General features: G+C 40.9%; 1 protein-coding gene across 2 annotated transcripts in view; it reads left to right on the forward strand.

Annotated features, from left to right (window-relative positions):
• LOC144798280 (uncharacterized) overlaps window positions 1-20,332 on the forward strand; it is a 2,046,403-nt gene that overhangs the window by 1,080,951 nt on the left and 945,120 nt on the right. For both annotated transcript variants that reach the window (XM_078669053.1, XM_078669055.1), the window contains one exon: window positions 19,484-19,520. In XM_078669053.1, coding sequence (XP_078525179.1) covers window positions 19,484-19,520 — 37 coding nt within the window. The remainder of the gene's footprint in view (window positions 1-19,483; window positions 19,521-20,332) is intronic.

Raw genomic sequence — 20,332 nt, forward strand, 5'->3', positions numbered from 1 at the left:
ACAGACTGACAGACTGACAGACTGACAGACTGACAGACTGACAGACTGACAGACTGACAGACTGACAGACTGACAGACTGACAGACTGACAGACTGACAGACTGACAGACTGACAGACTGACAGACTGACAGACTGACAGACTGACAGACTGACAGACTGACAGACTGACAGACTGACAGACTGACAGACTGACAGACTGACAGACTGACAGACTGACAGACTGACAGACTGACAGACTGACAGACTGACAGACTGACAGACTGACAGACTGACAGACTGACAGACTGACAGACTGACAGACTGACAGACTGACAGACTGACTGACTGACTGACTGACTGACTGACTGACTGACTGACTGACTGACTGACTGACTGACTGACTGACTGACTGACTGACTGACTGACTGACTGACTGACTGACTGACTGACTGACTGACTGACTGACTGACTGACTGACTGACTGACTGACTGACTGACTGACTGACTGACTGACTGACTGACTGACTGACTGACTGACTGACTGACTGACTGACTGACTGACTGACTGACTGACTGACTGACTGACTGACTGACTGACTGACTGACTGACTGACTGACTGACTGACTGACTGACTGACTGACTGACTGACTGACTGACTGACTGACTGACTGACTGACTGACTGACTGACTGACTGACTGACTGACTGACTGACTGACTGACTGACTGACTGACTGACTGACTGACTGACTGACTGACTGACTGACTGGCTGACTGGCTGACTGGCTGACTGGCTGACTGGCTGACTGGCTGACTGGCTGACTGGCTGACTGGCTGACTGGCTGACTGGCTGACTGACTGACTGGCTGACTGACTGACTGACTGGCAGACTGGCAGACTGGCAGACTGGCAGACTGGCAGACTGGCTGACTGGCACTGACTGGCTGACTGACACTGACTGGCTGACTGACACTGACTGGCTGACTGACACTGACTGGCTGACTGAGACTGACTGGCTGACTGAGACTGACTGGCTGACTGAGACTGACTGGCTGACTGAGACTGACTGGCTGACTGGCTGACTGACTGAGACTGACTGGCTGACTGAGACTGACTGGCTGACAGACTGACTGGCTGACTGAGACTGACTGGCTGACTGAGACTGACTGGCTGACTGAGACTGACTGGCTGACTGAGACTGACTGGCTGACTGAGACTGACTGGCTGACTGAGACTGACTGGCTGACTGAGACTGACTGGCTGGCTGAGACTGACTGGCTGGCTGAGACTGACTGGCTGGCTGAGACTGACTGGCTGGCTGAGACTGACTGGCTGGCTGAGACTGACTGGCTGGCTGAGACTGACTGGCTGGCTGAGACTGACTGGCTGGCTGAGACTGACTGGCTGGCTGAGACTGACTGGCTGACTGAGACTGACTGACTGGCTGAGACTGACAGTCAGTCTCAGTCAGTCTGTCAGTCATTCAGTCTCAGTCAGTCTGTCAGTCATTCAGTCTCAGTCAGTCTGTCAGTCATTCAGTCTCAGTCAGTCTGTCAGTCATTCAGTCTCAGTCAGTCTGTCAGTCATTCAGTCTCAGTCAGTCTGTCAGTCATTCAGTCTCAGTCAGTCTGTCAGTCATTCAGTCTCAGTCAGTCTGTCAGTCATTCAGTCTCAGTCAGTCTGTCAGTCATTCAGTCTCAGTCAGTCTGTCAGTCATTCAGTCTCAGTCAGTCTGTCAGTCATTCAGTGTCAGTCATTCAGTCTCGGACAGACAGGACAGACAGGACAGACAGGACAGACAGGACAGACAGGACAGACAGGACAGACAGGACAGACAGGACAGACAGACAGGACAGACAGACAGACAGGACAGACAGGACAGACAGACAGGACAGACAGACAGGACAGACAGACAGGACAGACAGACAGGACAGACAGACAGGACAGACAGACAGGACAGACAGACAGGACAGACAGGACAGACAGGACAGACAGGACAGACAGGACAGACAGGACAGACAGGACAGACAGGACGGACTGGCCTCTCCCTGACTGGCCTCTCCCTGACTGGCCTCTCCCTGACTGGCCTCTCCCTGACTGGCCTCTCCCTGACTGGCCTCTCCCTGACTGGCCTCTCCCTGACTGGCCTCTCCCTGACTGGCCTCTCCCTGACTGGCCTCTCCCTGACTGGCCTCTCCCTGACTGGCCTCTCCCTGACTGGCCTCTCCCTGACTGGCCTCTCCCTGACTGGCCTCTCCCTGACTGGCCTCTCCCTGACTGGCCTCTCCCTGACTGGCCTCTCCCTGACTGGCCTCTCCCTGACTGGCCTCTCCCTGACTGGCCTCTCCCTGACTGGCCTCTCCCTGACTGGCCTCTCCCTGACTGGCCTCTCCCTGACTGGCCTCTCCCTGACTGGCCTCTCCCTGACTGGCCTCTCCCTGACTGGCCTCTCCCTGACTGGCCTCTCCCTGACTGGCCTCTCCCTGACTGGCCTCTCCCTGACTGGCCTCTCCCTGACTGGCCTCTCCCTGACTGGCCTCTCCCTGACTGGCCTCTCCCTGACTGGCCTCTCCCTGACTGGCCTCTCCCTGACTGGCCTCTCCCTGACTGGCCTCTCCCTGACTGGCCTCTCCCTGACTGGCCTCTCCCTGACTGGCCTCTCCCTGACTGGCCTCTCCCTGACTGGCCTCTCCCTGACTGGCCTCTCCCTGACTGGCCTCTCCCTGACTGGCCTCTCCCTGACCGGCCTCTCCCTGACCGGCCTCTCCCTGACTGGCCTCTCCCTGACTGGCCTCTCCCTGACCTGCCTCTCCCTGACCTGCCTCTCCCTGACCTGCCTCTCCCTGACCTGCCTCTCCCTGACCTGCCTCTCCCTGACCTGCCTCTCCCTGACCTGCCTCTCCCTGACCTGCCTCTCCCTGACCTGCCTCTCCCTGACCTGCCTCTCCCTGACCTGCCTCTCCCTGACCTGCCTCTCCCTGACCTGCCTCTCCCTGACCTGCCTCTCCCTGACCTGCCTCTCCCTGACCTGCCTCTCCCTGACCTGCCTCTCCCTGACCTGCCTCTCCCTGACCTGCCTCTCCCTGACCTGCCTCTCCCTGACCTGCCTCTCCCTGACCTGCCTCTCCCTGACCTGCCTCTCCCTGACCTGCCTCTCCCTGACCTGCCTCTCCCTGACCTGCCTCTCCCTGACCTGCCTCTCCCTGACCTGCCTCTCCCTGACCTGCCTCTGCCTCGCTCTGCCTCTGCCTCGCTCTGCCTCTGCCTCGCTCTGCCTCTGCCTCGCTCTGCCTCTGCCTCGCTCTGCCTCCGCCTTGCTCTGGCTCTGCCTCCGCCTTGCTCTGGCTCTGCCTCCGCCTCGCTCTGGCTCTGCCTCGCTCTGGCTCTGCCTCCCCCGCTCTGCCTCCCCCGCTCTGCCTCTCCCCGCTCTGCCTCTCCCCGCTCTGCCTCTCCCCGCTCTGCCTCTCCTCGCTCTGCCTCTCCTCGCTCTGCCTCTCCTCGCTCTGCCTCTCCTCGCTCTGCCTCTCCTCGCTCTGCCTCTCCTCGCTCTGCCTCTCCTCGCTCTGCCTCTCCTCGCTCTGCCTCTCCTCGCTCTGCCTCTCCTCGCTCTGCCTCTCCTCGCTCTGCCTCTCCTCGCTCTGCCTCTCTTAACAATGCAAAGTGCAAGCAATATTTTTAAAGAGCTCTTTTCTGAAGCCTCTTGTAAAATCTACATAGGACTGTAAATAAATTGTTACAATATATAACCACATTCACATAAAAGTACACTAACTTTAGTTAAAAAATAACATATTACACACTAACTGTTTACCTTTCTATTAGCTTGCTGGTCCATGTTTTTCACTCCACTCAGCGAAGTAAGGCATCAGAAAAATAAATATTCTTTGACAGGTCCCTAAATTGCAAGCAGTTAGTAACAAACAGTACAAAAGAGATGCCAAGCATAGTAAAATACTCAAAAAATAGCACAAGTGTTTTTTTGTACAAATATATAGAATACACTGAAATGAACACATCAAGTAGAGGTTAAAAATATCGAAGCATACCTTTCTGCTCGCATGCTATCCTTTCTTCCTAGCTGTAAAGAAACAGGTAAACATACAAAACAAAGAAACTACATCAATTAGAGAACATCAATATCAAAGCATACCTTTCTGGTTGCATGCTGTCCTCTTGTCACCTCCTTACGAAAGACTGGACATATACAATGGAATGTGATGAAATACATAAAATAGAAGCAACATTAAAGCATACCTTTCTGGTCGCATGCTGTCCAGTCTTCTCAACTCCGTACAAAGAGGTGCACATATACAATACAGAGATCTAAAATAGTCAATACATTACAGTAAACAAAGTACAGCCAACGTTCAAAACCAAAACTTATCTTCCTCTTCCCTTGTTGCTATGTCTACACTATCAAAATTGTTAGTTGCAATGGGATTCTATTTTTGCAATACATTAAATAAAAAATTTACCTTTCACTTCACTCGCCGCTACATCTTTTCCGGTCAGTTCTTTGGGGTGGCTTATTAGGACAATGCCTATATCCGCATGTACCATAAATAACACGGACGTATTAATAAACAGTACACAGCAGATTCGTAATATGCTACAATATACACTAATAAATACTTGCATCCAAATTAGAATACACAATATAACGCTTACGGCTTTCTCTTCTTCACTTACACAGATACATTGAGGCATTTTCAATAAAAAACAGTTATTTTTCGACAATTACAAGCACATAAGTAACTAACATAAAATAAAACATTAGTTACGTAGTAACAATAGGAGTGTAGGAGAAGTATTTGCTACACAGTAACAGACAGGAGGGGGGCAAGGTGAATACTAGCAATCAATAACCAAGTATTCTCAACATACTTAGTGAATTTCACATGCTTATTCTTATACACTACACACAACATATGCAAACTATAGTAACATACACTATCAATAAATAGCAAATAATCTTTTACGTTATTAACATATGTAATCAATAGAGCTACCATTATGGAACAAACCTTACTTTTAAATTTTGCTCGCTATTCAGTCTTTCAGCGACAATCTGTGGAATAAAGCATCAGAAAAATATCAGCATTAACAGTTACGCTAAATTACAACCGCCTATTAACAAACCCTACACAGCAGATTCTAACCAACCTATATATCTACCTATACATCTAACCAACCTATATACCTACCTATACATGCATCATACTTTACAAAACACACAGAAATAACAAACATTAGCATCTCTTTGCATATGATAGTATTAAAGTACGTGCCCGGTGCTATAAGTGTTCACCGAGATTGTGGACACAATTATATTATATTAATATATTAAATGTAAAAAAAACGTTGCAGCACAAAAACTCAATAGCGACATTATAAAGAACAAAATACATAGCATTGCCTACTCATAACACACTAAACATACCTAATACATCCTTTACAACGCATACATGTAGCACTTAAACTTAGCATCCAGTTACTACATTATAAAGTTCTAGCCTAAATCAGCATTCCTACTGCCACATTTTACAATGCACACAGTAATTCAATTCTACAAACTTATCATGCTTATTGTTTGCCTAGGTAGTCCTAACATCCTTCCAGTTACCATTCATAACAATGTGTCTTCTTGCTCAATACTCCGGTCTCAACAATTATCGTCAATTCCTTTAACCAGCTACAGTGGATAGTTACTCTTTGTGTAAAATACACTGTTCTATAAAACCCCATAGCAAACATCTAATCAAATGATTATAGTAATAAGCTTCACAAGTAGCAGTGCATTACCTAATATATACAAATCAACACAACTCAGTCTAGTATTACATGCAATATTCTTAGTTCATCTGAACGGTACTTGGTGCACAGTAGCAGCTGTTAGTAAGAGTAGCTGCTGAGCAGTAAGGTAGGGAGAAACATGATCAGGATAGGAGGTAATCTATATCTTTTAAAGAATTACAGGTAAGTAAATATAAATAAACGCAACAAATTATGTTGCATGCATGGGATTGGAGGATGCAGTGCACGTAATAAAATTCATTTTTATTTATTTATATTTTTACTTACTGGTCATCCTCCATAATCCATACATTACTATCCCCCACCTTGCTCTTTTTTCTTCCCACATCACTACTCAGCAGCTAATCCCACCACCAATCACTACTATTTGTAAACTATATTTGTTACACATTCACACTACATTATAAGAAATACACTCAGCTGTGTGTTAAAAGTTACAAAGTATTGTATATTAAAGTATCACGCAAAAAAAGCATTGCAGTGTTTCTCAAAAACACACATATGCGTAACGAATTGTTTAGCACATATAAATATCTTCACATGTAACAATTTTTATACAGATACACATTTTTCGTCTCCCCAGCCCCAAGATATTTTGCATTGTAAAAACATACTTTCTAAGCTGCATATTCATACTTTGTAGAAACCAAAACAGTATAGCTTCTACCCTTATAAATCACTAAAAAACAGTGATCGCCATATTAACAGGTACAAATTAAAATAACGTTGCAGTAAACCAAACATACCAAAAGCCTCGTAGGACGCATGCAAGTAACATTCATTCTAACAGCAGGTTATTTCTGCATCCCTTTTGCCACACAATATAATGCAAACACAAAGCAAGTATATTTTAGCAATTCTATTTTACAAACCTATTACTGTTTAATTTGCAACTCTGGTCATCCTGTCTGCTACCAACCATTATAGGATCAACTTCCACCTCATTCCTCCTTTTTTCAACAATTTATGCCACTCCCCTAAACAATTCTCTATACCTTACTTCCGCTTTATCCAAAACACACTGCTTTATAACACCTTTTGGAAAACACCAGATATGCTCACAGTACTAATTAACCTTTACACCAAAACACACTACCTTTATACCAACACAGAATAATACTAACAATTGTATAAACAATCCTATTTGTCTTCTACTAAATGCTTCTACACTAAAGGATTCATACAGTACAAGTAAAGCAATACATTACACTACTAATTACCTTACCAATACTCTGCACACTCGTTATTCTCTAATTATTGTACTACATAGATTCAAATAACTTTTTGAAGAATATTTTAGTAATTCAGTCAAAATACAATCGTTCTGCTTTTAACATTTTAACACCTATATGTATTGTGCATGCAAAATACATATAGGTGAATTCAGGATACTCACATTAAATACCAACACATACTAAAAAATTTACCATACAAAAACACTAATTACATTTTTCAGAAAATCTAATTAGAAATCAATATATCTAATTAAATAGAAACCCTCCTACCTTTTTCTTCATACACTGTTTTCTTCTCTCGTCTGTTTTCGCAGGGGGGCTACATTTAATACTGTAAATAACACTGCATTAATAACTACTATAACAATTACAGCCATTCTTAAAAACAATGCAAAGTGCAAGCTATATTTTTAAAGATCAATTATCCTACTTGCAATGGCTTCTTCAGTTGCTTTTCTGAAACCTTGTAAAATCTACATAGTACTGTAAATAAATTGTTACAATAATATGTAACCACATTCACATAAAAATACACTAACTTTAGTTAAAAACGAACATATTACACACTAGCTATTTACCTTTCTATTAGCTTGCTGCTCCATGTTTCCCTCCACTCAGCGAAGTAATGCATCAGAAAAATAAATAATCTTTGACAGGTCCCTAAATTGCAAGCAGTTAGTAACAAACAGTACAAAAGAGATGCCAAGCATAGTAAAATACTCTAGCACATAATAGTTTTTTTTGTAAAAATATATATATTACACTGAAACTAACACATCAAGTGGAGGTAACATTAAATATCGAAACATACCTTTCTGCTCGCATGCTATCCTTTCTTCCTAGCTGTAAAGAAACAGGTAAATCTATACAAAACAAAAACAAAGTACATCAATTAGAGAACATTCAATATCAATACCACCTTTCTGGTTGCATGCTGTCCTCGTCACCTCCTTACGAAAGACTTGACATACATAGAATGTGATGAAATACATAAAATAGAAGCAACATTAAATATTAAAGCGTACCTTTCTGGTCGCATGCTGTCCAGTCTTCTCAACTCTGTACAATTAGGTGCACATATACAATACAGAGATATAAAATAGTCAATACAGTAAACACAAAGTACAGCCAACGTTCAAAACCAAAACTTACCTTCCTCTTCTCTTGTTGCTACGTCTACACTATCAAAATTGTTAGTTGCAATGGGATTCTATTTTCGCAATACATTAATAAAAAATTACCTTTCACTACACACGCTGCTACATCTTTTCAGGTCAGGTCTTTGGGGTGGTTTATTAGGTCAATGTATATATCTGCATGTACCATAAATAACAGACCTATTAATAAAAAGTACACACCAGATTCAAAATATGCTACAATATACACTAATACTTGCATCCAAATTAAAATACACATTATAACGCTTACAGCTTTCTCTTCACTTCAACAGATACATTGAGGCTTTTTCAATAAAAACAGTTACTTTTTAATTGTCGAAAAATAACTAACAAAAAATAATACATTAGTTACGTAGTAACAATAGAGGACTGTAGGAGAAGTATTTGCTACACAGTAAGACAGGAGGGGGGCAAGGTGAACAATAGCAATCAATAACAAAGTATTCTCAACATACTTATAGTGAATTTCACATGCTTATTCCTATACACTGCACAACATATGCAAACTATAGTAACATACACTATCAATAAATAGCAAATAATCTTTTACGTTATTAACATATATAATCAAAACAAATAATGCACATCAATAGAGCTATTATAGAACAAACCTTACTTTTAAATTTGCTTCCTATTCAGTCTTTTCAGCTACTATCTGTGAAGTAAAGCATCAGAAAAATATCAGCATTAACAGTTATGCTAAATTACAACCGCCTATTATCAAACACTACACAGCAGAGTCGCAACACACTAAAATACTACATAAGTAAATAGTTAAATCTATGTTTTCTCTAGCAATAATTTTTAGAATATGAAAAACAGTTAACACAAAAAGTTATAACAAAAGAAAAGAAAACTTACGCTGCGCCTTCTTTCTTGTGTCCGGGTACTGAGGTGCCGCATCACAAAATTAGCGTAAACATTGGAAATCCATGTACACTACACGTGCGCATCATTAAACAGCAGATTCGCAACATACAAATATATGCACTATTAATAAATAAGTGCAAACAACTTCTAAACAATAACATTTACTTTTTAAACACAAAGTAATGCAAAACTAGAATACACGATTACCTTACTACTTACATTGCTGCTCCATCTTTTCCTGTTCACTCAGTAAGGTGAGGTTTCACAAAATAGCAAACATTAGCACGTACCGTAAAGTACACAAACGCATTTACAAACAATACGTAGTACATTTGCAACAAACTAAAATACACATTTTTAATAAATATTAACATAAGATTTTTCAAACAATTACATTTACAATACAAACATAGGTAAGAAAGTAATAGACATAATATTTATTTATTTACCTTTTACTTACCTAGCGACGCAGTCTTATGGTGTTTAATTCATAGGCTAGGGCATCACAAACATAGCATGTTATTATAATAACGTAAATACACGGATAATCCCAAACACAACAAAACAGATTTGCACCATAATATAATATATTAATAAATACTTGCAAAAACATGATCTTTTAGCTAATACGAAAACAGATAACACAAAGGGGTCGATTCTGATCATGGAAATAAACTCTCCGTACGATTCGTATCCGGAGCCCTCTACGTACGAATCGTAAACATGCTGTACAACCAAACGAGTACGATCCGGACCGGGGTATGAGGACGCAATTTCTATGGTCCACATCCGGTAAGGGCGATTCGTACGACAAGCACACAATCATACACACCGTACGGTTCGTACACCCCATGATCGCAGGGGTACACACCATACCCCCGCAATCTTGAGTGTACGGACCGTACCCCGGGGGGGGGCGTTCCCTACCTGTTTCGAGGCGAACTCTGCTTCTCCGGATGTTTTTGGCTCCCGTAGAAAAAGCATCTTACGGTGCGTACGCGACACGAATCGTACTTGCTAGGTCGGAAAAACCAGCTATTGCAACACAAGTATTTACTTTCCGAAAAAATAAACACAAAGTAATGCAAAAATAGAATACAATATTACATTATTACTTACCTTACTGTTCCGTCTTCTGACGTCCACTCAGAAAAGATTCACAAAATAGCATAAACATTAGCAGGTACCGTCAAGTACAAACTCATTAACAAACATACATAGCACATTCAAAACAAAATAAATAAACCATTTATTATAGTTTCAAATATTTTTTCAAACAACAACATTTACAATACAACCTAGTTAAAAAAAAGTAATCTACATAACATTTTTTTAACTTTTACTTCCCTAAGGGTGCAATCCATGTTATAGGGCATCACAAACATAGCATAACATTTTGTTAATGTAAATTGTACACATGTAATCCCAAAAACAAAACAGATTCGCAACATTGAGTGCGGGGAGATGGCGGCCGGACGCTAAGCCGGTCGTGAGCTTTTTGCGTCTCTCTCTCTCCCGATGAGGCTGAAAACGCCATAGGATGAAGGCGCTACAAAACGAAGATCGCTCTAAGTTAAATAAATAACTTGAGTAAACTTCTTTTAAAAAAAAAAAAAAAAAGCTGGAATCCAACCGCGCTGCAGGCGGCTCTCCTGAAGATTTCGGAGCGAGCTGAGTTTGCCTTCTCTGTTTCTCTCAGCCCGTGAGCCGAAAAAGGATAGCGGTGACTATCTGCCCCTAGCGTGTTGCGGAATGGGGTTGGGAGACCAGACTTGGCTGCCTTGGCGTGCTCAGCAAGTCCCACATTCCGGAAGAAGAGAGGAGTCGGAGCAGCGAGATTTCCGTGGCAGCAACAATTCTACACACAGTTTGCAGATCAGCTGGTGGGTGGCGGCTTCAGAGGCACAACGTAGCTGCAGGAAGGAGGTGAGTCGAATCTCCGTGTTTCTTCAGGAGAGGGCAGGGGAGGTCACACGAGGAAGCTGTGCTTCTAATCCAGGCAATCTCGGCGGTTTTTCCGAAACACCTGAAAGATTTAAAGCACTTGAAGCATACGAGGTTCCAGACCCTCTTGCCCACAACTTGACTCACCAGGCTTCTCCCATTGGACTCCATAATTTAAACTAAAAGCAAAAGTGGGACGCCTTAAAAGACCCCCGGATGCAGGACTTATCGCATCACTCTTTACACTGTCGCATATAAAAGCGCTAGAACCCCGGTCACCTCAGCTAACCCTGTTAGATTTAAAGAGAAACTCAACAGAGAGGTTTCCCACAATAAAAGTGGAGGGGTCAAGTCGTCAGACTCTTGGTAAGGCAGCTTCCTCCCCAGCAGTTAGCGTAAACATAGAGGCTCTCACAGGGGTGGTAGTAACAAATCAAGAGAAAGGACTACAGGTAGAGCAGTTTTTTTCCTGGAGAAGGTGAGGAAAATCCCCAAAATAAAGCTCACCAAAGTGCCACTGCGTCAAGTAAAAAAAAATGCGGGTTTGGGCTCACTTTTGATTAATCTCGATGGTAAAGGAAGATCCTCTTATTGCCTAAGGAATAGGTAATTTCTTAAAACAAGTCTCCCATCCGTCACCACACAGCCAGTTGTCCCTAAGGTCACTAAAAGGATTACCCGTAAAGCCTTAAAACTCCAAGTAAATAAAGCTAACAAAAAAGGACAACTAGGGGAAAACCTCGAAACTGGTTAACAGGTTAAAGCCCCTAAAATAAAAATCACCCCGTCATAAAGATCCTACTTCAAATTGCCGAGTCGGGGTAGGAGCATGGAAATAGGCAAGGAGCAAGAAGAGGCGGTAGCTTCTAGACTCGAGATGGAAGACTGTCCAGTCACCGCTTCAGTTGACACAATAATATCCGGCTCAGAAACAGACAGCAGAGCAGACGCCGGTCCTAATCAGGTTCCGGTCTCCTCTCAAAATCAGGTTCTCAGTCGAGAGCATAGCCCGGCTGCCAGTTTAGTGCCTAGTCCTACCCAGAGCCCGCTCCAATTCCCGATACAGAGCTCTATTGGAAATCTCTAAGAACCTACCTGAAACTCCTATGGAGAGTCAGATTACCAACCCAGAAACCCTACAGGTTAAACCTCAAAGCAGTACGGACGCTCTTCTAGAAAAGATGGAAGAGATAAGATCAAGATTCGAAATCTCTGAAGGTAACCAGAACAAGATACATGAAAAATTCGAGATGCTTGATGTAAAGCCTAGTGCCCAGGGTGAGAGAGTCACCGCAGTAGAAGAAGTGGTGGAAGGGCTAAACAAAAAAGTAGAAACAACCCAAAAGGAAATTAGAACCTTAAAAGCCAAAGATAAAAGCATTGAAGAAAAGCTGGAGGCTTTAGAAAATCAATCTCGAAGATGTAATCTTAGACTCCTCAATGTTCCTGAAGGGCGAGAAGGTTCAGATATAAAAAACTTTATAGTGACATTACTAGAAGAACATTTCTCATGGAGCAAATCATTGGGTCTTGGGATGACATCCAACTGGTGCATCGGGATCCTTTTGGAAAATCTAAAGAAGGAATCCAAGGAAAATCTTAATAAATTTTAAGACCTATTCACTTAAGGAAAGACTCTAGCGAGGCACTGAAAAGGGCGATTTTAGCAAGGATGACTGGTCTTTTAAAATCCGATCAGACATTGCCAAAGCAACGCAGGACAGGCAGTGGGAGCTCGGGCAGTTGATGCCAGAATTAAAATCTTTAGGCGCAACTGTTCAAATGAAATTCCCAGCTTCCCTTAGAATAATGTGGAGAAATAAAATGTCTAACTTTAGAGATCCGAAAGAAGTGGAAACTTTCCTCGGTCAAATGCGCGACCAGATAAAAATTCAGTGGTTGACACAAACATAAATCACAAAACATTAAAATATCCTTTTGGAACTGAATGAGTTGTAGCACACTTCAAGACAAACATAAATAGAGGCAAAGAGCTCAAAAGGGGCCAGAAAGGGAGGCTTCCCCAAGGAGGGTGGGTGTGTTTTCGCACTTTAGTTTTGTTTCTTTTCATGATCACTTTTTCAATGTACTTTTTCAAAAAAAAAGAAAGGAGGGAAAAAAAAGCTGTGAAAATGCACAGGGGTTGGGAGCAAGATAGGGTAAAAATTAAAATTGTCCTCCACAAAAAATTAGATACATAATGAAGGAGAAATTCAGGGGGTGGCAAAACAGGAAAAAGAAATGAGTCTGACAATGAAACATGTAAAGATAACATCCTGGAATATGAATGGACTACGTACTAAAAGTAGAAGGAAGATTTTTGAATATCTAAAAACAATTGATAGTGAAATAATATTACAGGAAACGCACCTACTAAAAAACGAATGGGAGAATATAGTGAAAAACTTGAACTGGGTGGACACGTATATATGCACTAACCAAGAAGGTGTCCTAAAAGGAGTCGCTATTCTATTCAAGAAATCTCTGAAAGCGAGGGTAGAATCGGCAGAATCAGATCCTAAAGGAAGGTGGGCAATAGTTCATATTTGACTGCTCAACCAAACTCTCTAGGTGGTGGGCTATTATGGCCCAAACGTGGATGACCCGTCCCCCCTACATAATTTATATACTCATCTGATTTCGGTATTAGGTCCCCTTCTTATAGGAGGGGATTTTAATATTATTCCTGACCCGAAAGTGGATCGGTATCCGAGGGGGAAACAAACTAATTTGCCGAGAATGGCTGCGAATTTATAAAAGGGATTTGAACTTAATTGATATCTGGAAAAAGAAGGGAGACAAGCAAGAGAGCTATTCTTTTAAGAACAAGAAACAAGGGATACAGTCCAGGATAGATTTCTTTTTAATAGATGAAGGACTGCTAGAAAAGATTTTAAAAAGTGGTTAATCTCCCAGCTCACCTCAGACCACTCTGCGGTACAAATGATAATCTTATAAAAGATGTAACGAACCCCCGTAGATGGACGATGGATAGTAAAATTTTGCTAAATCCCGAGATTATTAATCAACTCACGCAGGAAACGAAAATTTTATTTGAAATCAATAATGAGGGAGCCCCAATCCAAATAGTATGGGACACATATAAAGCGGTAATTAGGGGAACGATCCTAAGTCTTACTTCTCATAAATTGAAAGAGCTTAAAAATGAGATTCAAGGGATAGAAGATAATATAACATCAATAGACCAACAAATTCTTACAGATCCGAGAGGGTCTGAATTAGAAATAGAAAGAGTAAAGCAAAATAACAAACTTTCAGAAATCTTAGAAGACAAAATCAAAGAGGTGGGACTGCAGTAAATTGGCCCATTATGAATATGGGGAGGGCTGTGGAAAATGACTGGCCTGGAAGATGAGAACAGACAGGTCTAGAAATAAAATCGCTTCTATAGATCCACGTAATCCATCTCACAATGGAGCTGAGGAAGTAGTAATAAAGCAAGAATTTACAGCTTTTTTTGCAGATGTCTACTCTGAAGATTGTAATCCAAAAGTAGAAGAGATAAACACTTTTTTTAGAAACACAGAATACCCCCAAACACACACAAGAGGAGAAAGTCAAACTAAATGCGGAAATAACCACGGAAGTAGATGGCATCCTAAGAAACTTAAAAAGAGGCAAGGCCGCAGGTCCGGATGCCCTCCCGAATGAGCTTTATATTAAACTAAAAGATATCATAGTGACCCCCCTCACTACCCTCAAATAAAAAAATTCTTGAAAATTGTAGTCTCCCAGATTCATGGAATGATGCAACAATTTCTATCCTCCTAAAACCAGGTAAAAATCCTAAAAAATGCGAGTCCTATCGTCCTATATTTATTTTAAACTGCGACTATAAAATCTTCACCCAAATAATAGCGAAAAGACTTGGTCAAATAATGGGTTCTCTGAAATAACCAGAAGGGTTTTGTAGCAGGAAGAAACTTACAAGATCTAACCCATGAACTTTTTGGAGCGATTGATCTAGCCATCTATGAGAAGTTACCTCTATCTATAATCACTGTCGACGCTAAGTGAGGTGATAAAGAAGTTTGATTTAGGAACAAATATATTGAAGATGGTAGAAAATATCCAATTCCCATAAAGCCAGAATATTAATTAATGGGGAGCTAAACAAACACATGATAAAGAGAGGAACACGCCAGGGGTGCCCTCTATCCCCGCTTTTGTTCAATTTTTACATTGAACCGGCAGTGGAATGTCTTAGGAACCATCTTTCTATTGCCCCCTTCACTTACAGAGGCTGGCATAAAAAACTAGCCCTCTATGCTGACGACCTTATGATTTTTACTTGTGATCTTAAGGAGGCCCTTCAATCAACTGAAGAGATGTTATTTAAATTTGGGAAAATCTCTGGCTACCAAATGAACAAGTCTAAGACAGAAACTATGACCTGGAACGACGACTTCCTAAGCCCCATAAGGAAGAAATTAGATATCTGGGTATAGACTTGATTAAAGATCTAGATAAAGTACCCCAGATTAACATTCATAGAGTGCAGGTGGAAATCAAAAGGCTGTTGAAAATATGGAGTGGCCTACCCCTGTCGGTTTTGGGTAAATCAAACATCCTCAAAATGTCAGTCCTGCCGAAATTTACTTCATCTTTGGTGCCATCCCGTTAAAATTTAACAGAGAATCCATAAAGAAAATTCAGGGAGAGTTATCAAGCTTTATTTGGTCCTCGAAAAAACCTAGAATTGCTTGGAGCAAAATTAGAAGGAAAAACCAGGGTGGGCTAGCCACCCCGGATATTCCAATTTAAAAACAGTAGAATCCTGCTAGGCCCCTATGAGAACTACCAGGTGTATATACAGAAAATGAATAACAGCCACTTCCTTTTCAAATTCGGTCACCCGAAGTTTTAAAAAAAAGTTACGTTGAAGACTTTGAAGGCAGCCGCCAAATTGTGGTATTGGATTAGATATACAGTAAATATCCCCCTTCACAGTGACAAAGCCCCAATTTGGAATTTGCTATGTACACCAGAGTGCCTCAAAGACTGCCTTGCGACTCCCTTAAAACTGGCAGGAATAGTAACTTGGGGGCAACTGCTGTATCAGAACAAAATCATGGAGTGGGAGATACTAAATGAAATCACGAACTCTTCCCTATCCAAGTTTAAATATTATCAACTCCAAAGCTGGGCAAAGTCAATCAAGGAAACTAAATCAGGAAACACTGCTAGAAGGAAAAATGCTGGAAAAACCCTTCAAGAAAGAGATATCATTCTGGTACTGGGCTCTCATAGCATCAGGGGAGGAGGAATTTCGGTTACCGGAGAGAATCTGTGGGAAAGCTGCCAACGATGGATACAATTAACTTATGGCAAGTATCAATAAGCAAATGCTGGTCAATTGTAACATCCGCCGCATTAAAAAGAAATCATTTGTATACTACCCATAGAGCTTATTGGACGCCGGAAAAACTATCAAAATTCAGCGGGTCCACAGTGAAGTCCTGCTCGAAATGTGGATTATCTAAGGCCAATGGCCTGCATATGTTCTGGCAGTGCCCCCTTCTCGACGGTTTCTGGATGGAAGTGGGTAAGACCTTAGAAGAGGTACTGGGAAAACAGCTAACCGTGAGTATTGACGTAGTCATTTTTGGGTTGATGGGTTCACCAACAGTAGAAAAATTAACAAAACGAGAAGAAAATCTAGTATTTCTCTTGATCCTTCTAGCTAGAAGAGATCTGCTTTAAATGGATCACCCCTATTGCGCCGCTGCATAGAGTGGCTATCTTCAGTCCTTAAATTCTACAATCTAGATAAAAAGAAGCCTTTTTCTAAAAAATATAGTTTCTGGGAGATATGGGAAAATCACCACATGGGTTTATAAAGATTGGATGGTTTATTAATTTTATCTTGTTGCCCCCTTATTTCCTTTTTGCTATGATGTCCAATGATTAAGTGAAAACAACAATCATAAATGACGAAGGCCAAATAAGAGTAGCCATAATGGCTAGCTCAACCCACTCCGAAGAGTAACCTTATAAAATAGTAACTGGAAGTAAGGGGTCCCCCGGCTTTCCCTGATGGTTCCCGCCCGTATTCCACCTGGTCGGTGGGTTGGTACAGACTTCACCCAAAACGGGACCTTGAGATCTCCTTACTATAAATGTTGCACGATGAGGACTAAAAAAAGAAAAAAACACAGATTCGCAACATATTAAAATACATATTTAAAAATATTTTGTAAGACAAAAAATTCTTATAAGTATAGCATTTACAATAGGAAAACTGATAAAACTAAGTACTGTCAATATCAAACACAATTTACTTTCGCTTTCCTCGCTGCTACAACGTGCTGTGCATGGTATGGAGCATAACATTAAATAAAACTGTAAATCAACCGTGAACATTACAGTATTCACATAGATAATACACAAGTACAGGCAACGTTAAAAAAACATCTTACCTTTCTCTCTCCTCGCTGGTCCCTCTTTTCAGCTTCTGGCTGTCAAGTGAAGCATCAGAACAATGACATCAGCATTAAAAGTTATGCTAAACATGCGAATATTATCAATCACTACAGAACAGATTCGCAAAACACTAAAATACTACATAAATAAATTAAATCTATGTTTTCTTTAGCAATAACATTTACAATAGCAACAGTTAACACAGAAAGCTGTAACAAAAAAAGAACAAAACTTAACTTTTACATCGCTGGCTGCGCCTTCTTTCTTGCGTCCACTTAGTGAGGTGGGGCATCATAAAATTAGCATCAATATTGGAAATCCCCATACAGTTCACGTGCACATAAATTCGCATTAGCACTTTCAACTACATGCGCGTATAAAAACAAAAAGGATCTCAATCAAAACAAAATACACAGTATTAAAAATATATAACACATTTAATTATCCCATTCATTTATTATTAACAGACTACTACACATAGGAAACTACATATTTTTTTACAAATTACCTTTGCCGTAGCTTGCTGCTCCATTTTCTTTACTCTGTAAAGGACAACAAGAAGCATAAAACAAAACTTAGCATAGAATACTAAAATAACATTTACATTTTACATAGCAACAAACAAAATAGCACAAACTTAAAAAATGTATGAGAATGAAACTTATCTTCAACTTCCCTCAATGCTCCTTCATGTTGCCACTTATAAGTCCAGTCAGTAAGCTAAGACAGAAAAAAATTAAATTGCCTTTAGAGTGGGGCAATAGAGTGTATGTCTAGTTTAGTCTCTCTGGTACATACGCTTAGGCCTCAGTCATTGTGCCTTCTGTTATTCTTAGTTGATCACCCATTGTGCAGTATGTCATTCTAATGCATGGGTACATGCAAAAACTTTCCCAAGGGCCACAAGTTTGGCTGGTGATGTGACCAATAGCTATATTTATGCCAGCTGGTTAGTGTTCAGAGTTTGTCAGTAAGATGGTTGTAGGGGAAGCAAAGCATATACATCTAGTTCCTGAATTGCACAATGTGAAACCAAAAGCTTGGGACTAATAATGGGTTCTCAACTTAACCTAATTGTGTAATTCTAGGCAAATGTTTTATTTCACTTTTCCTCCTTTTTCTTAAACATACAAGGACCTTGAAATACATAACTTCAAAATGTATCCTGTATAAAATCTTCTCTTGTGTTTAATGTAATACACTATACGTTGTTAAACTTATACTTTGCAGTGCCCATGATTGCTTCCATTTAACAAATTGAATTGTTAAATTTCATTTTCGAACACTGTACTTTGTTCCAGTCATAACTAGTAATAACTCACTTTGCCCTAAAGTTTTCTCTTTAACTCTTGACTAAAATTACAATAAAACACTGCACCCATAGTTACCATTTGTTTTTTTCAAACCAGTAAAACTAACCCCCATACCTGCCCCATTACCTACGAACAATAATAATCACAAGATGCTTCTGTGACCTTTTAACACAGTGTTTATTACAGCCTAAGTACTTTGCTTTTTTACTGCTACCTAAAGTAAAGTATTATCAAACCATTATTGAACAATTTCACGTTTCAAAGCTTTTACCTGCAGAAGTACAAACTGTAAATTAAGACTGTTTGTCTCCTTAAAAAATCTACACAAATAGAAATTCCCTGCCTTCACGACCACGCAAACACCCCCAGGCCAGGAAAGTATTACAACAGCTACTAGTCACAACTCAAACCTCTCCCCACAATTTCCAAGTCCCTTAAAGCTTTCCTATGTGCGCTCTAAGTAACTCTAAGCCACTTATTAAGTTACAAGCTACCACTACCCACATTGTTTTAATATTACTTGTTGGACTGTGCTCACTACAAAGTACTGCTATCTAGTCCACAAAACAAAAGTCACTAAACACGCTTTTTCTTTCGTATAATTTCTGTTTTACATACAATAGTTACAGTTTAATATTTATAAATGTAATTAACAAATTAACAGTTTATATATTTATATATCGCTTTTTTGTCTCCTTTTATACAGACTACTTCACTAATCAAGGCAACGAAATACGAAAAGGGTAAGAATTTTGTAGAAATTACTTAACACTAGATATCACCTGTATATACAGTACAAGAAACGATTAGCAAGCAATTAGCCATTTTAACAAGTATATAATAGAATACTTAACACAGAAGCAATTACATATATGGCTAGAATACTGCAAGCTAGGCATCACCAAGGGCATTCACAATTTAGTAGTATATCTTGAGGAAATCAATGCCTATCAAATAGTACTTTAGCAATTATACTTAATATTTGTAAACCAGTAAATACATGGAATTCAAATGATTCATATTTTATTATCGAGTTAGAATGCATTTCAGCATCTCCTAATAATAATGAAATATTTATGCATCCTGGTGACTTACCTAAATACATAGAACATAATTACATATACTCTATTACTAAAAGAACCTTCCTATGGTGATGCTGCTGATTGGCCACAACGAGGAGTGGCCACTTCATTTTGAAGTGCGCATGTCGGGTTGGCTGACCATCTGGTTGCGGCCAGACCGCCATGTGCAATTCAAACCTCTGACAATACATGATCAAAGCAATTCTTAAAAAGCGCTGGAGCCATTTGAAGCTTCATGGTGGCAAACAATCATTCATTCATTATGAGAGGTAACGGAAGCGTGTGCTGCATCTTTTAATGGACACTTCTAAAATGGACTGGTGCACTGCGTACAGACTCTACAGGGGCCCAGGCTGCGTCCACCCCACACGGAGCAGCCTCCATCTTACAGGTCGCACCGCAGGGACTCTTCAAGGGCCCATCCATGGTCATCTCCAGGGTCAAAGACCAGGACAGGGAGAGGGCACATGCTT

This window comes from Lissotriton helveticus, chromosome 12 (genome assembly GCF_964261635.1).
Source record: "Lissotriton helveticus chromosome 12, aLisHel1.1, whole genome shotgun sequence".
In the NCBI taxonomy this organism is placed as follows: Eukaryota; Metazoa; Chordata; class Amphibia; order Caudata; family Salamandridae; genus Lissotriton; species Lissotriton helveticus.